The 19,894-nt window shown below is 40.7% G+C and overlaps 1 protein-coding gene across 1 annotated transcript in view; it reads left to right on the plus strand.

Annotated features, from left to right (window-relative positions):
• Positions 1–19,894, plus strand: part of MAN1A2 (mannosidase alpha class 1A member 2) — a 78,682-nt gene that overhangs the window by 44,552 nt on the left and 14,236 nt on the right. The window contains 6 exon segments of the mRNA XM_042447724.1: positions 6,689–6,766; positions 6,769–6,800; positions 10,464–10,600; positions 10,602–10,624; positions 10,627–10,674; positions 19,067–19,239. Of these exon segments, the coding sequence (XP_042303658.1) occupies positions 6,689–6,766; positions 6,769–6,800; positions 10,464–10,600; positions 10,602–10,624; positions 10,627–10,674; positions 19,067–19,239 (491 nt within the window).

Below are 19,894 nucleotides of genomic sequence, written 5' to 3' on the forward strand. Positions count from 1 at the left end.
GAAGGCAAGTAGTTTATAGCAAAACTGTGAATTATCCAAATTATTCATGGCTTGATGTCACTTAATAAACTGTGGTGCTACAGGAAATGTCACTTGCAAAGATGCAAGGATTTCATTGAGTTCTCTGTGAGTTAAATAAACCTGTAACCTTGGTGGGCTTTTGCCGTTCATTCATATGCTTTATGTAAAGTGGAAGAAGATGCTAATTCTTCAGCTGTGCTGTGCATGAAGCTAATAAAGTTCTTTCAGGAATCTTAATTTTATGACTCAGTTCTGTAAAACGAAAGTGCAGTAATATAAAACAAAGGAGGGATACTTTTGGCCATGGTTGCTCATGACAGGGTACATGAATAACATAAGAATGAAGCAAGCATGATATGTGATATTACATGCACACAAAAAAAGAAATGACAAAATTGGTTTAACCCTATTCAACATTCTATTTCTGGTTTAATCATTACAAAAGAAATGTGTCATGGAGGAGCTGCAGTTGACTGGGTGGAGAAACCTTGTTGTTGGGGCCTTTTCCATAGGACAGTAATTCTCTCTTATGTAAATTGATCCATATTTTTATGGTCAGAGAAGTGGAGCATTTAACATTAGATATGTAGCAATAGACAGTATTGATTTATGAAGTGTTACAGAAAAGTCTTAATTCTCAGGAGCATATAAGAAGCAATCTACAACCTTTGGTTGTTACCTTGTTCCAGCAGATGAAGGCAGGAGACTGGAATCCCATACACACATATTAAAATGTAATTATACTGATACTGGATAGACATCAGGTGTTAGTTAATAGACCATGGCATCTGCAGGAGATTTGTTGAAGAAAAAGAGGGAAAAAATGCTGATTCAGAAGGGGACAGGGAAGAGCACCAAGCCCTGTCAGAGAAAAAGAAAAACTACACCATTAAAGCTGCTCAGTTAGCTACAGGTATGCAAGCTGCTTTCACTTGAGCAGTAGGAGGCATACCTGGTCCTAAAGAAATACTGTACTTTCTAATATCAAGCAAGAATGATAAAGAGGTGTTCATAATTGAAAGCCATGATGATAACACACACACACAAACAAAAAAAAAAACAAAAAACAACCCACAATTATTTCATAGAAGCCTTCAAAGGATCAGAAAAAGATAAAATCAGAGAGCAAATAAGGGCAAATGGCTTATCAGCAGAGTCTCCCCAGAGGGAGAAAAGGATATCGGAAGAGGTGGCCTCCCAGTTGCCATCTTGCATCAGAAGATTCTAGGTTGAAAGGAGAGGCAGAAACAAAGAGAGCTTTCAGCCATTCAGAGAAGGCTGCAATATTAGGCGCACAGGCACATGTTTTAAGTGACAACCAAAGTGGCAATAGTGAAGAGTTTGCAAATTCTAAAGAAAAAAAGTGCCCTTTAAATACAGCCCATGTGACTGAGACACAGGAAAGATTTTTAACTTAAACAGGCTACGACGTTCTTTCAGACTCAACCCCAAGTACAGGCAAGGAATTCTGTTAATAATTTGTCAGCAGAGCAAAGTGTCACCCTCAACAACAACCACTTGATAACTCTCAACTAAGTGTGGTTAAAGAAATAATGTTGAAATGAAAGCAAAGGTGCAGAATCCTTTAACTGAACAGAATTTAGCAACTGCCATGAACTGGAGTAACATGAATGTTGTATTGAAATTAATGTCTAATTCTAATGCAATGAATTTAGAGACTGATGAAAATACATGCTGAATGAATTTTGAATTTATTTCATAGTGGAGAAAAGAATTTTAGAGAAGAACAGGGAGTTCCTCATAGACATCGATTAACCAGTCAGGCAGTGGAACATAACCAAGCAGGTGCAGGGGAAAAACAAAGAAATACAAAGAAACTAAAGTTTGTTTTCCATAAAGATACCTTTTAAATACACAAAATAATTCTAACAAATTTTATGAATTGTCAAATACAGAGTTAGAAAGGGAAGACATATCAGAGGAAGTGGTGTTAAGGGAGGAGGAAAGAGATTGTGATTTAGGTGACATTGAATCTTAGAGGAGGATTCATTAAATGAATATAAGAGCAGATTATTCGAAGCTAATCATTTCAAAGGATTACTTAGGAAAATATTATTCATTTTGGATCTGGAAGACCCATAGAAAGTAAGAATGGAAAAGAAAAAGGAAAGTAAGGTGGCAGCAGTGCTGCAAAAACGCAGTCAAAGAATTTAGAAATTCTTGAGGCATATATATTTACAGAGTTAATTGAGTCAGTATGTGGAACAGCAGGTTACAGTAAAAAATTAAGCACATTTGAGGAAAATGCAGTGGTCGAAGAAGGCGACACATTATCAGTCTTATTATGTAAATGAAAACCATTGTTCTGGGTCCTGTTCTCTGGAGCAGCAGAAAACAAGCTTGCTCCTTTCTCAATATGACATCCCTTCAAATATGACATCCCTTCAATATGAAATACCTTCAAAAGGATGGAAGACATTGCAAACCTTACTAGAGAATTTGCACTTGAACATATTCTGCATTGTTTTAAGAGAAGCTTACATGCATGTACCTATGCATCCTTTCATGTAACCGGCGGACCTGGAAACTGGTACATGTGCTGGTAACCTCATGACTCGACTTCTGCAATGTGTTCTATATGGGGCTTCCCTTGTGCCAAGTCTGGCAGCCAGGTTGGTCACTGGAATAACCAGGAGTGACCACAGAACACCTATTTTGAAATCACTTCACTGGCTGGCTATTAGTTTCCAGGCACAGTACAAGGTATTGGTTATGCTCTGGTAACCTCTCTGTAATGCACTCTACATGAGGCAACCCTTGTACCAAACTCGGAAGCTTCAATTAGTACAAAACATGGCCGCCAGATTGGTCACTGGTCGTTCCAGGTTTGACCACATAACACCAATCTTAAAAGATCTTCACTGGCTGCCTATTCGCTTCCAAGCACAATACAAGGTGTTGGTAATTACCTATAAAGCCCTACATGGCTTGGGCCCGAATTACTTGAAGGACCACATCTCCCCATATAATCCGCCCCGCACTCTCAGAACAACCAGGAAGAACTTGCTCGAAATCCCTACTTGGAGATATGTTACTACTTCTCAGAGGGCCTTTTCAGTAACGGCCCCCAAGCATTGGAATAGTCTTTCCGAGGAGCTCCATCTCATTACCTCCCTTGAACTGTTTAAAAAGAGACTTAAAACCTTTCTCTTTAACCAAGCATTCCCCCATGTTCACTGAAGTTATGTTCAATCCCCTTTTCTCCCTCTCACTTACATACACCTATGAATTGGATTTTAATTGTATATTGTAATTAATGTAATGTGGTTTTAATTTTATGTTGTTTTAATAATTTTACTATGTACACCGCTTTGATCACTGCGGAAAAGCGGTATAGAAATAATAATAATAATAATAATAATAATAATAATAATAATAATAATAATTATTATTATTATAGTCCTACATGGCTTGGGTCCAACTTATTTACATGGCCACCTCTTTCCATATAATCCACCCCGCACACTCAGATCCCCTGGGAAGAATCTACAGCAGCATAAAAAGACCAGGTTGACTGCAACTACCCAGAGGACCTTCTCTTCAGCTGCTCCCAGATTATGGAACGGCCTGCTGGAGGAGATCCATCATACTACCAGCTTTGGACAGCTTTAAAAAAGCTGTCAAGACAGATCTCCTCTGGCGGGCCTTTCCTGAATAGTACACCCAGCCACCAATTGAATTTACCACCCTACTGTGTACACTATAGTCCCATCTGCTTATTTCTGATTAATTTAATCAATTATTTTAATTATTTTAATGTTTAATTTGTTTTATTGACATTTTAAGGGGAAGGAGGGTATAATTTGGGATAAGGGATAATATATGTATTCTTTTAATTGTAAGCCACCTCGATTGTCTTTTTGACAGAGAGGCGGGGTAAAAATAAAGCTGCTATTATTATTATTATTATTATTATTATTATTATTATTATTATTATTATTATTCATTACAACTGCAGGAAGCACTTGAAATTCAGTAACAACAGCAGCTGTTACCAGTTATTGGCTCTACCCTTTGGCCTGACATCTGCACTCAATGTTTTCACCAAAATTCTAGTTCCAGTAATAGCCTATTAGAAACAACAAGAGGTTCAGCTGTTCCTCTATCTGGAATATATTTTGCAGAAAGCTGGGTGCAGAGAAAAGATGGAACAAGACATCAGGTTGACATTACAATGCTGTGGTGGCAAACAGATGGCACGTGTTCCAGAGATGGCACACGAAACCATTTTTCAGGGCATGCAGAGGGTGGGGAAAGAAGAGGAACAGGTATATGCATGTTCCTCCTCTTCCCAGCTGTCCCAGGCCTTCAGCTGTCTCCGAGAGACAACTGAAGGCCCAGGAGAGTGCGGGGGGTCCCCACCCTGGAAGTCTCCCTCCCAGAAGTGTGGAAGCCCTGCCCAAGGTACCAAACGTCCCCCAACCTCTGGGTCCCTCCGGTCTTCCTTTCCTCCCCTCCTTGTTCTCCGTCCCTCTGAAAGACTTTTTAGTTTGGGCATCTCCCCCGGCCCTAAAGGGTTGCCTCACTGACCTCTGGTTTTCTAATAAATTTCAGCAAGAGTTGTAACCGCTACCCAACTGTATTGAATCATTTTGTAGCATAAATAGTATGCAGTAAGAGAGTTATTTTAATGTGGGCGTTACATGTAGAAAAGTACGTGCTTGCAGTGGAGGCTGAAGTGTCTACTTCCTAGGCCTTTCCAGATACATCCGCGCCTGGGCTCCCTGTCCCCTCTTTCCTCTCGTGGCCCCATTCTCAGTGATTGGTCTGGGTTCTCAGGGGACCCCCGGGTTTTTTTTGTTTTTTAACTATATTTTTTATGTTTTGATTATTGTGTTTTTAATTTCTTCATATTTTTAATACTTTTATAAGGGGGGAGGGATATATTTTTTAATTTTATATTTTACTCTGTTCTATCCCCCACTGTTGTTAAACCGCCCCGGATTGTTCGCCACAGTGTCGGTCTACAAATCAATATTATCATCTTATTCTTATTCTTCTTATTTATTATTATTATCTATTATTATTACAGTGGTACCTCGGGGCTACGAATACCCAGGTTACGACATTTTCGGGATACGTAAAAAATCCCTAGGGATTATTGTTTCAGGTTCGAATGTTTTTTCGGGCTTTTACGCAAAACAACTTTTTGTGCTTTTTCCTTTCCCCTCGCTTTCTTTTCCCCTTTTTTCTTTTTTGTTTCCAGGAATCGTCGCTTTTCCCAATTTTTGGTGCTTTTTTTTGGTTCTCCTTCCGCCCACGTCACTACTCCTCCGCCTCTTTCCCCTTCCCCCCCTCCCCTCGCCCGCCTCCTCTCCCCCTTTCTCCCCCCTCTCCCTTACTTCCCCTCCCCACTTCTCTCACTTTCTCTTGGTTGTCTCCCCCCCCTCCTTCTCCCTTCCCGTCCCCGCCCCCCTCCCCCTTTCCCTCTCTGTTCTTCCCTCACCCTTTCTTCCGGTCCTCCTCCCATCTCCACTCCCCCCTTTTCTCCTTCTTTCCCATTTATTCTATCGTCGCCACATTCCGTCTTTTCATCGAGTGCTGTTTTTCGTTCTTGTTTTACTTATTCGTTTGTGTGTTTTCTAATTTCGTTGGTGATTATTGTATTTTTTACTTTTTTTATATTTTCTATTATAAAACTCCTATTATATTATTTTTCTTAGATGTTTTTGTGCGCTGTTTGATCCATTTTTCTGGTCTATTAAGTTCGCTCCTCTATTATCAATTTTATCAACTTTCCTCCCCATCCTCTACTGTGCTAAGCTTCCTCAATATATATTGTATGTTTTTATGTCCATTAATCTTAATGTTTACTAGCGTGACACTGAACACAATAATGAATACCATTTAGTACTCTAGGTGGCAATTGGCAAAGTTGTATATATGGAGGCTCCTTCCAGAATGTGTGTGCCAACAATAAGTGCAAATGAGAGATCTGCCAGCAAGTGATGTCTTTTTCTTTAGAGTGGAATAGTAAAATAACTGAGGACCTTTAAAGAAGGACAGATTTGCAGCTCTTGTCATCTTGTCTTTTAGTTAACGGAAACCTTTGTATGCTTTTTCTTTGTCAAGATTTTTTGAGAGGGGCAACCCTATACGTCAACCTATCTGTTATAGATTTCCTGCATGGGACTTGAATTTTAATACCGATTCTTTGACAGAAACTTCCTTTGAACCACTTTGTGAGATATCACTAAGATTAATGCTTTCAAAGTGGCATTTCTAGTGACATTCATCAGGAGAAGGATGTCAGAATAGCATCTTTCTGTAAGCCCTAACTGTGCAGGTTTGATGATGTGGGTAGGCTATGCTTCATGCAAATACTGCAATTAAAAACTGAAGGGGAGGAGAGAAAGGGGCATCGAAAGAAAAGGTTTTGATTTTTGGTCTGCTGCTGATACACAAAGGTTGTGGATTGCTCCTTTGCCTTTCTAGAATTCATGGTAGTCATCACCCTCTTGTTCTCTATGTGTGATAAAGTTATTTATACTAAATATTAATTGGCAGTGCTCTGGAAGTATGTTTCAAGAAAACAACAATGCTGTAGTGTATTAAAATAATTAATTAAAATAAAAATATTTAAAATTGTTTTATGCATGCTTCATTTTACAAACTCTCCTTCTCTCTTCCCTCCCCTTTCTTGCAGATCACACATCCATGGGTGGCTTGTGGACAAGTTTCTATGAGTACTTGCTGAAGGCATGGCTTATGTCAGATAAGATGGAGTGGAGGCGGAAATGTATGATGATGCTATTGAGGTGATTTATAGTGCATTGATCCCCCACTTTAAATTAGGCAAATTTTGATTTCTCTTGCTTCCCTAGTAAATCTTACACTTTTAAACTCTGCAAGCAGGAAAGTATACATGTTCTAATTTGGCTTCATTAATGTTCTTTACTCTTGTGTGATATATTAGGTTCGCCAAACTGAACACATCCCATGAGACATATGCTGTGCTCTATCAGGGACTTGATGACCCTCACCTAGTAGCCAGATTTAGACAGGAGTTCCAATCATGTCACTTTATATTTTAATTTTTGTTTTCTTTTCAGCCCTAGGTGGCCTGAAGATGTCCTAGAGCACTGAATCCCAAAGTGGGTGGTATGCCCTTCCTGGGGCAGTGGAAAGATCCAGAGGACTTGAAGGAAAAGGGGGCAGCAGGGGGACCTTCAGTCAAAGTATTGGTGCTCAAGAAAGACAAGGAAACCAGCTGCCCTTAGGACATTGGTGGAGTGGGGGGCATGTGTGATGCTGTGGGGGAGAAGTGATGGGAAGAAGGAGCTTTCATATTTGGAACCTGCTTCAGCTTTGTGGTTTTGCTGGACTTGGCTGATAGGTTGGAGCAACATTACTGCTCTTGCTTCTTTCCAGATAGCCAGAGAAGAAGTAACAGAATAAAATGTTTGTGGAGGGGACTGGCTTGATCTGTGTGGGGAAGGCACGTCTGAGGAGGAGAGGAGGAGTATCCAGTGTTGATTCTTCAAAAGTCCTTTTTTTCTCGCTTGCCTCTTTCAGATTGAGAGTCCTTCCTCACCGAAAAGAAAAGTGGGAAGCTAGCTGTGACTCTCTCTGCTCTACTGGAAAACGATTGTTAGTCCTTTCTTGCCAGGAAGAGCTTCTCATTTGTGCCAGGTCACCTGGGAGGATCAACTGACCTGCGACTGAGAAGCCTCTCCCTTACAAGAAGCTTCTGGTTGTTTGCTCAGCCCACCTGCTCAGTTTTTTCTCCCAAGATAACCAGCTGCCCCATTTATGCTTGACCGCTGTATGGGCATTGCTCCCTTTGCCCCCAGTCACTCTGGAGCAACCAACTTATAGCCAGTCAGCTGGTCTAATTTTGCTGTATGCTGCTGGACACGAGTGAGGAGTGCCTGGGCTGCCATAATTCACAAATGATGGAGGAGGATGAGCTGTTTGTGAACTGGGTATGACTGAATAGATACCACTAGCTGCGTTACAAATGGTATACCTACTATCAAGATATTTATTGTTGTGTTGTTGTTGTTGTTGTTGTTGTTATTTCTCGTCCCGCCTCTTCAATAAGATAGAGGCGCTTACATCAATAAAAACCATAACACAATATAAATAAATCCCAATATCCTCCTCCTTTGAACACTCCACAATACAACACGGACTATAATAATATACAGTTAGATCATTAAACAGTAGCAGCAAAACAGTACACCATGGGGCAATCATTAAGACAGTTCACATTGGTCATATCATCCATATTAGTGGGGGCAGCTGGGTCAGTCATTCAGGAAAGGCTGGTCAGAAATGACTCGCCTTTTAAGCTGTTAAGATTAGTAATATGTTGGATCTCCTCCGGCAGTGGTATTCCACAATTTGGGGGCAGCAGATGAAAAGGTCCTCTGGGTAACCATAGCCTTGCCTGGTCTTTGTTGGCTGTAGTAAGTTAAAGCCTATTAAGGGCTTTTAAAGGTCATCACAAACACCTTGTGCTGTGCCAGAAACTAATAGGCAGACAGTGAAGAGATTTAAAATCGGTGTTACATGGTCACCCTTAGATTACCTGGTGACTAATCTGCGCCTGCCATTTTTGGACTAGTTGAAGTTTCCAACCAGGCACAAGGTTAGCCCAATGTAGAGTGCATTACCAGCACATTACTCAGTTTTTAGGTCTCCTGGCTCCAGGACCGGTCGCAGCTGGCATATCAGCCAAAGCTGTAACAGGCTCTCCTGGTTGTCCGTCTATCTGAGTTAACATTTGAAGGATGGATCCAGGAGCACTCCCCAAGCTGCAAACAGTCCTTTAGGGGAAATGTGACTCCATCCAGGACCGGTTGACATCTCCATACCCGGATTAGGGAGCCCAACAACGGTACAGTACCTCCGTCTTATTCTGGAGTCGTTTTAGTCTGTTTTTCCTCTTCCAGTCCATTACCACCTTAGGTGAGAGGCACTTGGGTTATTGTGAAAGGAGGGGGCAGTAGCCCAAAAAGTTTGGGAATGGCTGTCTCTGAGGCTGAAAACTGCCCCAAACCTCTGATTTACCCACAGATATTGTTAAAGCCTTTACTGTCAGAGCAGTGATTGAATCATACATTCCAGCAATATTATTTGCAAGGATTAGCATTTGGAGTTGGGCAGAAAATCAGTTTTTACCAGACCCTGCTTCCTTTTATGGCCTGCTCCTTATATGATTATTCCTACTATTATTTTTTTTAAAGACACTGGCAGAGTGCTTTCACCTCTGTTTGATGCTGGCTCGTTTCCAGGGATTTTGACATGCACCTAGAAAATGTCCTCCCAAGTTACAGTTTTTTTATATATAAAGGAGAGTCAGTTGACTAAAATTTGTAAGCAAAATATGTGGTCAAAGAATAACAGCCAGGGACTCCTTTTTCAGTTTTGTGTGGGCCTTTTGTTCTAGGGCATAGTTCTTCCTCAAATGACTGTCCAAATGTTTTGGATTTTTGCTCTACCATTGTTCACCCTTGGCTATCATCCTTGGATTATTGGAGTTGCAGAGTATCCATTTCCCAAATACATATGAAATTGAAAAAATAAATGGTCCATCAAACACAGTGTGGAATATTTTGATTTATGACACACTTGACCACAGTTAAATGGTAGGCAATCAGCTGACAATATGGATTAATGATTAAAGCCAAAATAGCGCATGTACAGAAATACCGTAGTCTTGCCAACCAGTACAACAAACAGATGGCCATTTTCACATGAACTTGGTGGGAAATGGAAACAATTTCTAGGAAGCATAAGCAAGTCTCTTTGGATTCCACTTGGTTGAGTGCTAAAATATAACAGAAGCTTAAGCTCTGGCCTCCAGACATAATATGCCCCCAAACACTATTCTTGGTGAGTTCAGGGTGAAGAAATAATGAACAAATTGATGGACTGAGGACAGAATATCCTGGTTTCATGAGACCATATGTTCACTTATAAAACTGATCCAGATCATCATTCTCACCAAACTCTCCGAAGCTCACTTAATCATGTATACAGTGAGTGAATTTGCCGCTGGGAAGAAAGGGGAAAGAAAGAAAGAAAATTTGATTTTCCTTGCTTATAAAACTGCTCCACACTGTGGGAGGAAGGATGAAGGAGATAAGATAGTTTAGTTCCTTCATATGTGACAAGAGCACCAGCTAAAGACTTCCTTTTCTTCACCCCTAGCCTCGGAGGAGAGAGAAGAGCAGAGCATCTATTTACCTCCATCATATTCTAAGACTCCCTTCTGGAATTTGTTGTTCTTATCTAATCGTATTAATATGTCAGTCTATTTCAGAGGAAATGAAAATCTGGGAAATATTTTTTTTTTAAATCAATTGTAAGTTAAAAATGCACTAAATATGTGGGATCTTGTTACCATTCCAAGTATGAAATATTTTTACCATTCCAGGCAACTGAAGAATTTGATTTCTTCCTTCAGCCCTTAGAGAAAACACCTTATCAGAAAGTCCAATGGAGGACTAACGTTTATTGGAGAGTGGAAGAATGGGCACCTTGAGAGAAAAGTGGGTCATCTCACATGCTTTGCTGGAGGAATGTTTGCCCTTGGAGCAGATGGTTCTCGGTGATAAGGCTGGGCATTATCTACAACTGGAGCAGAGATTGCACATACATGTCATGAATCATATGACAGGACAAGTAAGATTCTTGCCTCTGTTTGTGTTGTCTGTGTATTTCCTCCGTTCCATATTAGTCTTGCAGTTTGTAAAAGGCTGACATAAAGCAGACCTATGTGAAATTAAAAAGGGAGTGATACAGACTTGATGAAGTAATGTTATGACCCCATTAGTCAGGTATTTGGATTTGAATAGAGAGTGTGATGGTTGACTTAAACCTAATTTGATGATGATGATGATTGATTGATTTAAACATGATGATGGGGATGATGATGATTTATTTCTTGCCTGTCCTCAAAGCTCAAGACTGTGTACAACATATTAAATACAAAACACAATTAAAACACACCAAACCACGTTAAAATACAAACACTATAAAATCATTAAAATACATTAATAAAGTACATATACTGTACATAAGTCATAATTTAAAATTGGACAGCTGCCGGCAAGGTGCATCAGCCTTTAAGAGACAAAGTGCACAAAAGGACCATTGTTTCTAGTAGTCCATAAATAAGCTTTGTAAAAATGGAAGCCGAATAGTAAAGTTTTTTACTGTTATCTTCAATTTTTTCACTCAGTAAGAAAGTAACGTTAGATCAGATATCTTAATACAGTGATATTTTAGAGCTAATTTTTTTCTTGATACAGTATAAGCAGCAAAATCTAGATTCTAGGAGACTTGTGTTGTCTTTCTGAAACCTCCGGTGGTTCGAGCTGGGGCCTAATCAAGCTTCCAATGAGGGATTTCTGGCAATCCTTTATGGATTGTTTGTAAATCTGCAGTGGTGGAACATCATGAAAAAGATTCTGGCTTTGTCAGAGGGAAGAATAAAAACAAATGTTGTTGATGCTAAAAAACTTAGGGGCTCTGACAGGTGGACAGGAGGGGTTGGCGAGACACTGCCCTTTTATTCCTAGATCTTGCCTTGGCACTGCACACCGTGGCAATGGTCCGCTCCCTCTCAGGAGCAAAAAGAGCTGCTATAAGCAGTTTCCTTGGAAGGGGTGCCATCATGACACTTGTGCGCCATGATGGCACCCTTTTGGCCAGCACAATTTCAGCACTGCGCCACACTTGCGTTATGGGGTGCCCCGTGTAAACGAACATGCACCATGATGACGCCCAGGCAGCAGACTAGGGTCTCGGCCGTGTGGATGCCAAACCCTAGTCCACATAGGGGAAGTGTAAACTGCCGGTCTGTACAGGGATTAGCTCTGTGTTGAATGCCAGTTAAAGATGCATGGTACATAGGAGATGGCCTCAGGAAGATGTGCTCAATGTGCACTTTTCAGATAATTGCTTCAGTAACTACAAGTGCGCCTGCGCCATACGCGCTCAAGCTGCAGCGCGCGCACGGGCGAGGGGCGCGCGTCCATTCAATGAATGGGCGCGCGCACCCGTTGTGTGCCCAGCGCGCCGCCGCGCACGAGCCCCATTGTTTCCAATGGGTCTCAAGCATAGGCGGAATTCGCCTTACCGGAGGGTCCGGAACGGACCCCGCGTAAGCGAGGATGGACTGTAATGGAAACTCGTCCCGATCAGCTCCATCCATCTGTTTCTGAAGTGGACTTGGAAGAGGACTTTTAGTTCTGAGGAAGTGTTTTCCTCGAGAGACCTTTCCTCTATCTTTGCAGAGAATAGGTGCACAGGGATATTTGCCAGAGACATATAGAAAACATATGTATGCACAACTCATCCTAGTGAGCTTCGTGAGTCATGAGTTTCATTTAACTAGACTGGCTTTGATTTGATACCACTGTGACTCCCCCATCCCTGCCATATGTAGTAATTTTGATTAATTTTTCCCATTTTTAATTTAGTATATTTATTAGTATACAGTTGGCTGTTCCATATCCACGATTTTTTTTATCCATGGATTCAAGCATCCAAGGCTTTTAAAGTGTTTAAAAAATATAAAATTCCAATTATCAAACCTCGAATTTGCTACTTTCTATAAGAGACACCATTTTGCTATCCATTATATTTAGTGGGACTTGAGCAACCGTGATTTTGGTATCGGGGGGGGGGTCTGCTGGAGCCAACCCCAGCAGATACCAAGGACGCACTGATAATCTTGCATACGTAGTAAAGAACTTAACACAGTGGTTTTGCAACTAATGGTGCCTTAAAATTTTTTTGGGAGCATACACCAAAACGTTTAGATAAACTGGATAATTTTCCTTTTGCTCTGCTGAGATATATTTTTCTAAACACGAGATTTCTGCTTCATTTTCTTTATGCACACACTAATTACAAAGGCTAGGTAACAATCATGAATGTTATTTGTAAGTAGGTCTCAGTGAACAAGTGAGATGTGCTCTCATGGTTCATGCATAGAAAAGATTTGTAAGAAGTGTCCAGAATACAGTACTAGAAACGAGACAATTAAGCCTTATTAAATACAGTGGGCCTTTATTGTGCAAATATATGCATCATTGCACTGCAGTTCTGTGTAACTTGCTAGAAGGATAAGTATTTACTAAATGCAGAAGATAATTGTTCATGTTCTTGACTGATAATTTGAATATTAATTACACAGTCTATCACAGAAGTGAAGAAAATGCAGGCAGCATGTGGACCCCAATCCCTCTTTTTGCTGCCCATAAGCATCCAGATTATTTTTTTAAAATTGTGGTTCCCCCCGCCCCATAGCCCCACAACAATCCCCAAAGCCAGAAAATTAACTGGAACTGGAAATAATATCCTGCTGCTTCCAGTCTTGGGAGAAGGAGATGAAAATGACCCTGCCCCAGTGCAGCTGCCTACCTCTGGCTGGACAAAATACGTATCTCCAAATTAGTTTTCTTACGTTATACAACATCAGTCTGGGTAATGTTAGTATTTCCAAGTAGCTAATTTGCTGAGACATGACTTTTCAGATGGTAATACTTTTCTTTGACCTTAAATACCATATGGTTTTTGCCCCGATTTCTTTCTAGAAAAACAGGTTTTAATTCAGCATGACAAAGATGGGCAATTTTTTTTTACTGATGGAATATGATATTTAACTTATTTGTATCACAATCTTACTTTAATTTAAACTAGTTTTTAAAAATACTTCAATATAAAATACTTTGTGGGATTAATTTATTTAAATTTTCTTAAAATGTATTTCTTAAAATCAAAATAATAAATAATAATATAAATTTTATTTGCATTTCCACCTCTCCTGCAGATTGAGGCGGGATTACAACAGAGAACAAAATCAACAATAAAATACAAGATACAGTGTTTCTAAAAATACAATCAATAGAACAAACAACAAAAGTACTCACCAATCACTAAAATGACCAAATTGTCATTGTATTCCTGCTATATCAGTCAGAAGTGGGGTGTTTCTTTGAGATCAGCTATAGAAATTCAGATGGATAGGCCAGCCAGAAGAGATCCGTCTTAAGTGACTTCTTAAAGGCTTCTAAGGTGGTAATAAGACTGATCTTTTTCGGTAAGTTTTCCATAGTTTAGGAGCCGTGGCTGTAAATGCTTTATGGGAAGTTGTACTTAGTCTCTTTTTCATATATTCCATAATTTCTTCCCTGAGTTCTGAGAGTGTGGGGGCGATGTGTAGGGAGAAGTAACTCGAGCCGTGACCAGCCTGGCTGTAGCATTTTGGATCAGTTGAAGCTTCCAAACTGGTACAAAAGGTAGCCCCATGTAGAGTGCATTACAGAACTCTACAACGAGGTTCCCAGTGCATGTACCATGCTTCAACTCTGGGCCGGTAGAGGCCGCAGTTGGAGTATCAACCGAAGTTTGGTACCAAGCACTCCGGCCATCACCTCCACCTAAGATGACAACTGTAGAGATGAGACCAGGAGCACTCCCAAACTGCGAACTTCATCTTTTAGGGGAAATGTGACCCAGTCCAGGACTGGTTGGCAAATCTCCATCCCTGGATCAGGGGTACTTATCACAAGCACCTCCGTTTTCTCTGGATACAGCTGGAGTTTGTTTTCCCTCATTCAGCCCATTACCGACTCAAGACAGGCATTTAGAGGAGAGGTGCTATCCTTGGTCACTGCAGCAGTTGGAGACATAGAGAAGTAAATTTGGGTGTCATCAGCATACTGATAATACCACACCACAGCGGCTTTGTGTAAATGTTAAACAGCATAGGAGACAGAATGGCGCCCTGAGGGACGCCAGATGTCAGCTCTCTTTTACAAGAATAGCTGTCTCCCAGCATCACCATCTGTAATCTGCCTGAGAGGTAGGAATGGAGCTACTGGAATGCAGTGCCCCCGATACCTAACTCCCTCAGGCATTCCAAAAGGATACCATGGTATGGTATCGAATGCCGCTGAGATGTCCAAGAGCAACAGCAGGGTCACTTCCCCTGTCGATGCCCAGACGGAGATCATCGACCAAGGCGACCATGGCAATCTCAACTCCATATCCCACCCTGAAGCCGGTTTGAAATGGGTCTATAGATAATCAGCTTCATCCAAAACAGCCTGGAGTTGGAAGGCAACTGCCCTCTCGATCACCTTGCCCAAGAATGGTAATAAGGAGACCGGCCTATAATTGTTTCTTATCAGGGGATCTAGGGAGGGTTTTTTCAAGAGTGGTTTAACTACCACTTGTTTGAGCTTAGATGGAAATTCCCTCTCCATGAGGGATGTGTTGATTATAGATTGAAGTAATGCTGTTACTGCATCCCCTCCCTGAGCGGTCAACCAAGATGGGCAAGGATCAAGGGGGCATGTTGTCTTCTTTACACATCAAAGAAGCTTGTCGACTTCATTGGTATTTACATGCTCAAAATGATCCAGTCTAACATAGTCCATGGAATTGCTGGACACCTCTCTTATAGTTTCTGTTGTAATACCGGCATCAAGATTGACCATTATCTGAGAGATTTTATCAGCAGAAAAGTTGTTGAATGTATCACAGCAGGCTCTGATTGGTTCTAAAAGAGGGTTGAGGGTGGGAGACCGCTGGGTTAACTCTTTAACCACCCTGTACATCTCTGCTGGATGAGATTCTGCTGATGCAATACAAGCAGCATAGAACGAGTTCTTTGCTGCATTGATTGCCACTCCATAGGAATCAATAAGAACCTTATGGCATGTCTTGTCACGTAAGCGGTGATGTTTCCGCCAGTAGCGCTCTAGTTGTTGCAAGGCCCGCTTCATTTTCCGAAGATCTTGAGTGTACCATGGTTTCTTATTAGAAGCGGGCTGGAAAGGGCGCTCGGGAGCAATAATGTCTATGGCCCTGGTAAGATCATTATCCCATGTATCAACCAAGGCTTCGACAGAATCGCCATCATTCCCAACCATAAAACCCTTTAGCGCCTCCTGGAACCTTTTGGGTTCCATCAGCCTTCGAGGGCGGACCCTTCTAATAGGTCCTCCACCCCTGAGGGGGATATGGGTATTGGCCTTCAGTCCCCCTTGACCAGAAAATACTCTGTCCATGTCAGGGCGGAGGTTTGAATTACCTCCGTCCAAGGATATTCCTGATCCATACTAAAGACCACATCGAGTATATTACCAGCACAGTGTGTTGTACCTGAGACTAATTGGGACAGGCCCATGGTGGTCATGGAAACCAGTCTCGAAGGCGATTTTGAGGTCCCCCAGAACAAGAAGCCTGGGAGACTCCAACACCAGCTCCGAGACCAGCTGTGACAGCTCAGCCAGGAAGTCTATTAGACAACGGAGTGGATGGTATGCTAACAGAATCCCCAGACTGTCTTTAGCCTTTAGAGTCAGGTAGATACACTCAATGTGATCTGTTTTCCGGACAGGTCTCCTGGTCAACGTGATGGTGCTTGTGGGGACCAAGGCAACTCTCCCCCCCTCACCCACTTTCCTTAATCTGCTGTACAGTCAGGTCCTTTAGGAAATGTCTCACCAGCTAGGGTGAGACTGGCAACCGTTTCCTAGAGGACTTTTTCATCTGTCATCCCTAGACTGTGGAATGACCTGCCAGATGAAATTTGACAGTTGAAAACACTGACTGCTTTTAAAACATCGTTTGAAGGCACATCTCTTCTGGAAGGCCTGACGAGTCAATTTTAATTTATGACTTTTTAATTGTATATGCATTCTTATGAGTGTATTTTAATGATTTTATAGTGTTGTATTTTAACTGTGGGTTTATGTGTTTTTAATTGTGTTTAATTGTAACATGTACTCTGCCTCAAGCCTTGAGGAGAGGTGGGAAAGGGAAAAATATTATTCTATCAAACTCATCCTCATGATCTGTGATGTAGGGTAGATTCACACAGTGTTATACTCTCAAAGGGTCACACTACCGATTTTTTTTTATTTGTACCATGTAAATTCACATTAAATTGCCTTAACTAATCAGACTTGTGTTCTGTGAAATTTCCGTTCGTTGCACAACAAATTGGTGTGGCTTATTCCCACACTCCAGTTGATTTGATTCTTTCCATCGGGGGAATGGCTAGTGATGCTATAGAAGTGACTGGGGTGATCCTATTTTTCTACATCTTATCTCCTTTTTTCATCACATTTCTTTTATCCCTTCATGATGTCACATGAATTTTCAAACATGGAACAAAAATGTTACAGGTCTCCTGGTCAACGTGATGGTGTTGGCTGTTGGCTGCTCCGCAGGTGTTAGGCAGTTTTTCCTCCCTGTCCAGGTATTGGAGTGTGGATTTCACAGAGCTCCACTACTAATCATATTATTTTTAAGATTTGCAATTGTTGCAAAGACAGAATGTGACCTTCATTTAGAGCTGTGTGTTAATCAACCTCGTCACCATTTGTTTAGGTAAAAGAAAGGAGTGTGTGTGTGTATGTGTTTTGTGATGTGTATATAGTAGTTTCTTGGATAAGCTTCTCTACTAGTCATGAGGCTAGTGGTATGAAACAATAGTGGTATGAGGAAAGAAGGCATATGTTTGTGTTGTGAAACACACACAAAAAAGAGAGCAAGTATGGTTGACAGTTAAGTTTGTCACTGAGATCCTGCATTGTATATTGAGTGTAAAAGTTCTGCATGTGGAATTACACATATCACCTCGTGTGTTACACATGCAGTGGACAGCAAAGGGCACTGAAGAAGAGGAAAGGACAGAAAGAGACCATAAGGCCTATACAAGCCAGCTTTAGATCAAAGAAAACAGTTTGCTTAGACATAGAATGTGTTGTAAGTTCTTAATGATTTCTAGTTACGTTAAACAGGTACACAACATTTCAAGCCATTTTCTAAAACATCTTGAGATATTCTGTTGATATAATAATAATTAGAACATTAAAATAAGATAAAAAGAACAAATGTGACGTGCACAGCTTGGAAACAGTGCTTTCTCCTTATTAATGAGTTTGTTTGTATGTCATAGTCTTTTGATGTTAACTTGCTGCCACTGCAAGTTTCTGTATAGATGATTTAATAGTTTGTTTGAGATGGAACTCTTTGCTGTGAAGCCAGAGTTCACCCATTGTTGTATTGTTAAATAAACTTCTGAATTCACTCTACTATCAGACTCCATTTGTGACCCTTAAAAGGGGTTTTAAAAATCCCCATTAGGGACATAGCCAGGAGCAGAAAAATGGCATCATCCGTTGAGCCCTCTGGAGGACTTTTGGACCCAGAGATCTCAACAGATGATATTCTACATTTGATTATAGGGACATAGCCAGATGCTTCTTAGTGGACTTGGATGAGAGGCTGCCACAGTCGAGAGGTGGGCTTGTGGGGGATTTGGGTCATTGCACAGGGTTGGTAAAGAATTCCAACCTCTGCAATGACTAATAGAATGAATTATTTTTTTAGAAGTTGGTCTTGTACCATTGTACATTGCTAACATAATGCCAGCCATACATTTTCTCCTTTATTGAAAAGGGTGACATGCAGCTTGTGCTGGAAATGCATGGGTGCATGTGCTGTGTGAATGAATATAAAAATATATGTTTTAAAAAAACATAACATAAAAATATCTGGCAGCATTTACACATGGGAAGTGGAACTGTTCATATGGAGAAAGGTATGGAAAGGAGAAATGTACTTATTGTTTTACGCATGACAGCAATATCCCCACAGGGCAACTGTTTTGAGAGAAGGAGCTAGAGGTAAAGCATAAACATTTATTATGATGCCAAGGTATGTTGAGGGTAGAAAAATTTCTGGGACTGCAAGTTCTTTCTCCATTGTTATGTATTCTTACTACAGGGACCTTGTCACATGTAAAAATCTTCTACTATTTTTGTGTGCATTCATAATTCTTTCAGTTTGTTTTAGGCTACAACGGTCTAGTATAATACAATACTGTCACAAGTGCAGGTAGCAGAAGAATAATTGTGAAAATTAAAAACATCAATCCGTGTATTTGATACAAAAATTCCATACAATAGAGATTGCTATATCCATTTGATATTCAAATTACATAAATTCCATGTTACAGAAAAAAATCCATTTTCCCCTTTCTTTTCAGCATTAAAACTGGGTCCTGAAGCTTTCAAATTTGATGGTGGTGTGGAAGCAGTAGCAGTGCGACAGAATGAAAAATATTACATTTTAAGACCAGAGGTGATTGAGACTTACTGGTATATGTGGCGATTCACACATGATCCAAAATACAGGCAATGGGGATGGGAAGCAGCACAGGTAACTATTAATTGCTTTTTTGCATGAACGTTATTTCGTGATAGCGGTTATTGTTTGCAAGAGAAATATGATGAACATTGTGTTTCTCAATATTTAATTACACATCTGACAGGCAGTAATATGAGGAATAAAGCTTTGAAGATTTTGTTCTAACTAAAGATGTAGTTTGTGGTCTGTACCATGATACCTTGTACCATACCTTGGATCAAATACTGATCACAATGGAGACTGCAGTCAGGAGATCAGAAGACTGGGAATGGGGAGGGCAGCTATGAAAGAACTAGAGAAAATCCTAAAGAGTAAAGATTCACAACTGAGTACTAAATTTAGAACCAAAGACGCCATTGTATTCCCTGTTAACCATGTTCGGATGTGGGGGCTGGACAGTGAGGAAAGTGGATAAGAGGGAAATCAATTCAATTGACATGTGGTGCTGGAGAAGAGTGCTGAGGATGCCATGGACAGCCAAAAAGAAACAAATGAGTCATTGAAGAGATCAAACCTGAAATCTCCCTAGAAGCCAAGATGATAAAATTGAGGTTCAGCCACGTCATGAGAAGACATGGCTCACTGGAAAAGACAATACTAGGAAAGGTGGAGGAAGCAGAAAGAGAGGAAAACCACATGCTGGATGGATGGACTCTATTAAGGAGAT

This window comes from Sceloporus undulatus, chromosome 2, assembly GCF_019175285.1.
Source record: "Sceloporus undulatus isolate JIND9_A2432 ecotype Alabama chromosome 2, SceUnd_v1.1, whole genome shotgun sequence".
In the NCBI taxonomy this organism is placed as follows: domain Eukaryota; kingdom Metazoa; phylum Chordata; class Lepidosauria; order Squamata; family Phrynosomatidae; genus Sceloporus; species Sceloporus undulatus.